The sequence below is a fragment of the Otolemur garnettii genome, unplaced genomic scaffold (genome assembly GCF_000181295.1).
Source record: "Otolemur garnettii isolate 467f Iridium unplaced genomic scaffold, OtoGar3 scaffold00014, whole genome shotgun sequence".
NCBI classification, from domain to species: domain Eukaryota; kingdom Metazoa; phylum Chordata; class Mammalia; order Primates; family Galagidae; genus Otolemur; species Otolemur garnettii.
Genome location: NW_003852409.1, coordinates 23703085 through 23711241, shown reverse-complemented (window position 1 = coordinate 23711241; position 8157 = coordinate 23703085). Strand labels below are relative to the sequence as shown.

At 37.1% G+C, this 8157-nt stretch overlaps 1 protein-coding gene across 1 annotated transcript in view; it reads left to right on the top strand.

Moving 5' to 3' along the window:
- PSMD5 (proteasome 26S subunit, non-ATPase 5) overlaps nucleotides 1-8157 on the top strand; it is a 25833-nt gene that overhangs the window by 7020 nt on the left and 10656 nt on the right. The window contains exons 2-6 of the mRNA XM_003785255.3: nucleotides 1885-2029; nucleotides 3318-3431; nucleotides 3903-4031; nucleotides 5536-5645; nucleotides 7335-7477. Of these exons, the coding sequence (XP_003785303.1) occupies nucleotides 1885-2029; nucleotides 3318-3431; nucleotides 3903-4031; nucleotides 5536-5645; nucleotides 7335-7477 (641 nt within the window). The remainder of the gene's footprint in view (nucleotides 1-1884; nucleotides 2030-3317; nucleotides 3432-3902; nucleotides 4032-5535; nucleotides 5646-7334; nucleotides 7478-8157) is intronic.

The window sequence follows — 8157 nt, the reverse complement described above, 5'->3', positions numbered from 1 at the left end:
AGGTTGCTGTGAGCTGTAATGCCACGGCACGCTACCCAGGGGGAGAGCTTGAGGCTCTGTCTCAAAAAAAAAAAAAAAAAAAAAAAAAAAGATTTGCTTTTGTTGTTATATGTAGCCGTAGTACTTCATTCTCTTTTATGGCTGAATAATATTCCATGGTATGGAATTTTTATGTAAACATACTTTCCATTATGTTGGGTGTAAAAACATTCTTAATTTTCTATGCAACATAGAATCCCTAAAGTAAAAGTGTATGTTCACTTTTAAGGCAAGATTGTACTAGTTTAATTGTATGCTCCTCTTAGCATTAGCCCATTTGTTTGTACTGTTTGTTAAAAGACACGGAAATTGTTCTTGAAACATCTTTTGTATTTACAACTACTAGTCAATAGTGGTAGCCATCGGGTTCTCTTTAATAGCTTATCAGTCTTTTCCCTCATCTTCCCGTCCCCACTGCTCTTCCTCTGCTCCCATCACCTCTTACCATTAACTGCCTTGTAATTGAAAATTCTTTCTCTAAAACTTATGTGGAGTGATTTTTGTGAGTCACATATCATCATGTTACTTCTCTCTTTAAAATTACTTCATGGTTTGCCGTTGATTTTCCTGGAAAAAAGTGTAAATTCCAAGCACGACATAAAAGACCTGGGAGAATCTGACGTCTGTGCATCTTTTCAGTTTGATTTCTTGCCATTCATTTTGCCCTTTTATATTCTCAGCCCATCTTCCTCATTCTGACTCCAGTCATATCCAGCTGCCTTGAAAGTACAACACATGTGTCACTGTGCCTTTTCATCTGCTTCTACTCCCTTTACCTGAAACATCTTTCCTACTAGTTAACTCCGACTTTTTCTTAAAATTTAGCTTAGACATTATCTCTCTGGGATTGGGAAGCCTTCCTTATACCTTGTGTGCGTGGAGGGGGAAGTTGTATGTGTGTGTTTGTTTGTTTTGAGATAGAGTCTCACTCTATTCCTAGGCTAGCATGCAGTGGTATCATGATAGCTCACCAAAATATCAAATTTCTGGGCTCAAGCAATCCTCCTGCCTTAGCCTCCTGAGTAGTTAGGACTACAGACACTTGCCACCATGCCCAGCTAACTTTTTCTGTGTTTTGTAGAAACGAGCATCTCACTCTTAGGCTGGTCTCGAACTCCTGACTTCAAGCAGTCCTCTCACCTTGGCCTCCCAAAGTGCTAGGATTATAGGTGTGAGCCGCCACACCTAGCCCTTGTGTTCTTTTTCAGGCTCCCATAGCCTCTCTCCCTAGCCTATAGGATTTAGCCACCTCAATCACAGTTGCCTTTTTACTTTTCTGTTTTTTCATTAGACTGGCCTCCTTAAGGCTAGAGAATATATTGTATTTTTCTTTGTGGCCCCAGTCTAGGTATGGCATATAGGTACTTAGCAAATGTTTAATAAGTGAGTAAAACCTGCTATTTTAAAAAAAAGTCTATGTGGAAGAGATCTTCATTGAGCCAAGCTTCAGATATTGTTAGATTTGGCTGAGCACAATGGCTCATGCCTGTAATCCTAGCACTCTGGGAAGCTGAGGCCAGTGGATTGCTTGAGCTCAGGAGTTCTAGACCAGCCTGAGCAAGAGTGAGATCCTATCTACCAAAAACAGAAAAACTAGCTGGACATCATGGTGGGCACCTGTAGTTCCAGCTACTTGGGACTCTGAGGCAGTAGGATGGGCTTGAGCCCAAGAATTTGAGTTTACTGTGAGCTATGGGGACACCATGGCACTCTGCCCAGGATGACAGAGTGAGACTCTGTCTCAAAAAATAATAATAGATAGATAGATAGATATAGATACAGATAAATAGATATTTGTCCTACCTGCAGGACATGAGCTAATAAGATCTATGTTGACTCTTTTAGGGAAAAGACTACTTTGTGTGTATCCATTCTGGAGAGACTGCTCCAAGCTGTGGAGCCAATTCATGTGGCCCGGAACCTCAGGGTTGACCTGCAGAGAGGATTAACTCACCCTGATGATTCTGTAAAGATCCTCACTCTTTCCCAGGTATGAAATTTTACTAGTACATATATCAAGGAAATGACATTGACCACCTGTTCTGGGCCAGGTCCTGTGCTAGGTGTTAAAGGCAGAAAGGTGAAGAAAACAGTCTTTTTGTCCCCCACCCGCACCCCCACCATGTGCGTAGGTGACTATAACCAGGGAGACACAGCTAAAGTAAAAAGGTCCTTTAAGTACCATCTGAATCACTCATCAGATACTGACTCAAGTTCCTTTTACATGCCAGATATAATGCCATATGCTGTTGGAGTTACCAAAATAAATAAAACATACTTCTTTCTTTCAAACAGCTCCTAGTCTAGAGAAAAAGATTCCTGTGTGTTCACACAGCTACTCTGCTATGTTAGGTCCTGTTAGAGTGCCATGAACCAAGCGCCTTTGATCATAAAGTGCTACAGTTCACTAAACCAACAATTATGGCAATAACTCCTATTAACCTGGTAACCACAGCATCCTACTATTTAACTGAAGAACCTTTGGTAAGAATTATCTTGTTGAAGTGTTAGGTTCTATGAGTTAGTACCAGTAGATACTGAACTACTGCTCTCTTTTCTCCTCTAAAATGTTCATTCAATAAAAAGGGAGAAAGTCATCAGTTTGTTCATTGACCATTTGTATGCCTATTCAGTCTCATTTAATCTTCATAACTATGCTAGAATTAAGTATCATATTACAATTTTACAGATAAGAAGTTAGCCTCAATGAAGTTATTTAATTTGCCTAAGGTCAGAGCAGCTAAAAATAGAACTAGATTTGTATTGTTTTCACTCAACTGAATTATCTCTTCACTCACTAGTTTTTGTTTTTGTTCTCTTTCTTTTTAAAAATATAACTACACCATATGTGTGTTTGCCTTAATAAATTTGGGTCATTTTTGTTTGGGGAGGATTTTTGTTTTGTTTTGTTTTGTGACATAGTCTCACTATGTTGCCCCAGGATAAGAGTGTCATGGCATCAGCCTAGCTCTTATCAACCTTAAACTCCTGGGTTCAAACAATCCGCCCAGCTAATTTTTCTATTTTTAATAGAGACAGGATCTCACTCTTAGGCTGGTCTCAAACTCCTGAGCTCAAGTGATCCTCCCACCTCAACCTCCCAGAGTGCTAGGATTACAGGAGTAAGCCACTGTGTCCAGCCTATTTTGAATTTTTAATGACTTAATAGTTGTAATCATTAACTTATAAAATAACTGTACACTAATGCAATTTGACCAGCATGTGTTCACATGTTGCCCTACTTTAGAGGAATGTTTCTGACTGTATTTTTCTTCCAGGTTGGAAGAATTGTTGAAAATTCTGATGCTGTTACTGAGATTCTAAATAATGCTGAATTACTAAAACAAGTTGTTTATTGCATTGGTGGAGAGAATCTATCTGTAGCTAAAGCGGTAAGTCTGCTGGAATCATCAACTTGAGTATGTGAAAACCTGCATCCTAAAATATACAGAAAGGCCTTCTGAATTGATCCCACTAGCACTTGTGAATGTGGTCAGCACCTTACCACTGAGCTATGGGCCATGGGCCTTCTGAATTGAGAAGTGAAAGTTTAGAATGGATGGGTTGTGTAACTGAATTTGCAGTCTCATCAGCATGGTATCAGATAAATAAATTGTCAAATAAATTCTAATAAACTTCTCCTGTTTATAATAGGATTACTGTATCTATAATAGGACTTACACTGGATTGCCTGAGCAAAACTTACATATTCTGTTGGGAATACCTGTATCTTTTCTAGCTATAAATAATATCTTGAGTGCTCATTGGGCAAGATGCATTCTGTGCACTAATTTTCATATCAGTCTTAAGTAGATAATAATCTGTATTTTTGTGACTTAAGAAATATTTTCTTCCCTTGTAAGGCCATCAAATCTCTATCAAGAATATCACTAACCCAGGCTGGACTTGAGGCTTTATTTGAAAGTAATCTGCTGGATGATTTGAAAAGTGTAATGAAAACAAATGATATTGTTCGATACAGGGTATATGAGGTAAGACTAAAAGGATGTTTTCTGATGCTTACAAAGCAGGGTGCAGTAAGGCTTATATGGGTTCATTTAACATGTATTTGTTGAGTATATAACCTGTGGTAGGTCCTATACTAGGTACTGGGGATTTAGAGATACATTCCCAGCCTACTATGTGAAACAGTTCTATAAAAAATATTCACAGTGCAGTATAAGTACTCTATTAGAGGAGATAATAGTAATACTAGTAGTAAAAAAAAAAATGGCTCTTACTTACATCAGCTTTGTACTAAGCACTATGCTAAAATCCTCACATACATAGTCTTTAAATTATCACAGTAAATTTTGCATCTTACTAACATTAATGTCGCTACTGATGGTGTAATTGACCTAAGGCTACAACTGAATGGGCTGCATATTCAAAATGGAGCCCTCTGTATTCTCTTTCCAACACTTTCTTACTTTGCATGTCTTGGTAACACACTACCCTGGTTTTCTTGCTGCCTCTTTTCTTCTCAGTCCCCTGACTCTTTATTCTTTATTGAACCTTTAATTATGGAAGTTCATGAAGTGAAGTTCTGAGCCCTGCTTTCACTGTAGTTTATACTCATTGTTAGGCCATTTTATTCATGTTATGATTTCATTTACCACCCATGACGATGACTGTCAAATGCAACTTTCCAACTGAGAGCTCATTTCTGATTTCAAACCATTGTATCCAACTACTTACTCACTCTTAACACCATCTTGGACATATTCTAAGCCCCTTACACATGCTTAAACTGAATTCCTCACCTTCCCTACTTATCCCATACCTCCAATAAAAAAACAGCAGCAGCAAACTGCCCCTGTCTCACAGTACACAAACATAGTTGGATATTAGATCTAGTTAGGGTTAGGTTTGGAGTTAAACCATGTCCTCATTCTTTCTTAGGCTTTGTTTCTTTTGCCACTTACCTATTCATCACTACTTTATTTAAACCTGTGTATTTCTCTTCGTTGTTCTAGCCACCACCATCATAGACTAACCTACCAGTGTCTCTCACCTTCCTTACTTTATTTGCATTCAAATTGTTCTCCCCTTGCCCACTGAGATAGATCTTTAGTTTGCTCATGTTAGAAAGATCTTTTAAAAATCCAAATTTGATCCTGTCACTTTTCTCCTTGAAACCCTTTAGTGCCTTCCTATATCTCTTAGTAAGCCCTTGGGATGTATTTGTTAAATGAGTAAGTAAATGACCGGCAGAATGCATGAATGAATTCAAATGGTTTTTATAATCTGTTTCTTTTTGCTGATTCAGTGCCCTAATTGATGATTTCTTGGGGGAAAAAGTGCTGATGGACCCAGATATAATGGAACATTTCTTTGCCAAAGTAATTTCTTAGTGTTCAGTCGAGTATTCCTACCTAAAGAGACAAATAATAGATTTTTTAAGTTCTACAAAGTAAATTATCTTGTCCTGCATTAAAATGAAATCTGTCAAGTTGGGGGCTATTTTGACTTTTTTTCCTTTTTCTTTTCTTTCAGCTAATTGTAGAGATTTCCTCTGTATCACCAGAATCTTTAAACTACTGTACCACAAGTGGGTTGGTAACCCAGCTCCTGAGAGAATTGACCGGTGAGGATGTCCTAGTCAGGTGTGTTGACATAGAGAGTTCTTAAAGCAAAAGGTCCTCTTTTGGAGGGACAGCAAACAACCTTGACACTCACCGTTATTTTCCATGGTTATAGACTGTGCCCAGATTATAATCTCATGACTTACTATGTGTTCTGAAGGAGGGCCTTTAGAAAATTGCTCAAGTTACATCGCTACAGCATATTGAAAATTGGCAGAGCCCCACAATTCAGCTGCTTTCAAGTGACTGTGTTCCCTGTCACAAGACGTGTGTAAAAAGTTACTATCACATGGTAGCTGCCTTTATGTATTACTTAACATTTTTATCATATGCATTTATTGGTGTTAAATAGCAGCACTATAGCATGATAAAACAAACATGGGCTTTTAAAGATGAGGAAGACTTGGGCTTACATGCCCCTCTGCTACTTACTAGCTCTTTGACCTTGAAAAAACTATTTATCCTTTCTACATCTCAGTTTCCTCATCTCTCAGAAGGAACAGAACAACTCTACAAAGAAGATACTGTGAGGATTATGTGACTTGACCATGGAAACCAATATAATGACTAACATAAGTCCTCACAGAAGTGTTTTTTTTTTTTTAATTGTAACTATGTACATTAATGCACTTCTGGGGTACGGTGTGGGGTTTTCACATGCAATCCGAAATACTTCCATCAAACTGGTCAACACAACCTTCATGTCCTCACAGAAGTGTTAATTCGAATCTCTTCAGCTCCTATTCCCCTAACTTCGCAAATCCCCTTTAATATCTGCCAGATATTTCCTTGTTAATATTCCATAGTTCAGTAACATTTCCTCACTGTTGAATACTTGGCTTGCTTTAAGTGTTTGCTGTTTTAATAGCATTATAGTTTTCTGATTGTCCTATGTTCTTTACATGGACACATGGCTGAAATTTTTAATTCCATATGTACATAAATCTGTCACTCGTTTACATTGTTTCAAAGCATTTGAGTATCTCAACATGAGAAAATTAATTTTGTTAATTACTTTCTGGCCTTATATCAAATTCTGTGACATAGGAAAATACCTGTGAATGGTCAGTTAAAATACTCCAGGATTAACTATAAAAATACTTCTTAAAATTATTATATTTGATCGTGGATGTTAGATAGCAAATAATACCAGATATTTACTGTTATAGTTTTAATATGTGATGATGAAATTATAACTGTGTGAGGAAATCTTTGTTTTTTAAAGATGCATACTGAAGTACATAGGGTAAATGGCAAAAGACAACTAGGATTTGCTTTAAAATAGTTTAGCACAAAATGAGGAAAAAAGATGAAATAACTAAAGCAAAATCTTGATAACTATAAAATTAGGGTGGATACATGAAAACTTGCTGCGCTCTTCTCTTTACTTTTGTATATGTTTGATATTTCAAAATAAAACAAAAATATTTTTTAAAAAATCTAGGAAGCAGCTAGGTTATAGTGGAAACAATAGTGGGCCTCAAGTCAGAAGGTCAAGATTTAGGTCTAACTTCTGCCCTTAGTAACAATGTGATTCCAGATAAATCACTGCAACTTTCTAGGCCTTGCATCTTCATCTGAAAAGTAAAGCCAAGATTATTGACCTTTCAGATTTTGTGGGGAGAATTAAATAAGACAACCTATATGAAAGCAATTAGCAAACTATGCTAATCATATGCAAAATATATTTTTGTCCTTCTGACATTTTAGAGCCACCTGTATAGAAATGGTGACATCACTGGCACATACTCATCATGGACGACAGTACCTTGCTCAAGAAGGAGTTACTGACCAAATTTCTAATATAATTGTTGGGGCAGACTCAGACCCTTTCTCTAGCTTTTATTTGCCAGGTAAGAAACATTGATGCCTGTAGAAGTGATGGTGCATGTTTTGTTTCTGAGTTATCTCAGATAGAGGAGGCTAGAGATTATTTTTCTTTGAACTGATTCCCTTTAAAAGATACCTATATCCACCAATTCAACAGCACATTAAAAGGATCGCCCTGATCAAGTAGGATTTCTCCTAGGGTTACAAGGATGGCTCAGCCTATGCAAATAAATAAACATGATACACCACATTAATAAAACAAGGGAAAAAAATATAATTGTCTCAGTAGATATAGAAAATGCATTTGGCAAAATTCAACTTCCTTTTATGATAAAAATCTCAACAAATTTAAGTGTAGAAGAAATGTATCTCAACACAATAAAGACCAAATATGACAAAACCATAGCTAGCATCATACTCAATAGTATAAAGTTAAAAACTTTTCTTCTAAGAACAGAAACAAGATAGGATGCACATATTTACCATTTAATATTCAATAAAGCCCAACAAGTTCTAGCTAGAGGAATTAGGCAACTGAAAGAAGTAAAAGCATTCAGATAACAAAGGAAGAAGTGAAATAGTCCCTGTTCACAGATAACGTAATCTTTTACATAGAAATCTAAATATCGGCTCGGCGCCTATGGCTCAACCGGCTAAGGCGCCAGCCACGTACACCTAAGGTGGTGGGTTCGAATCCCCAGCC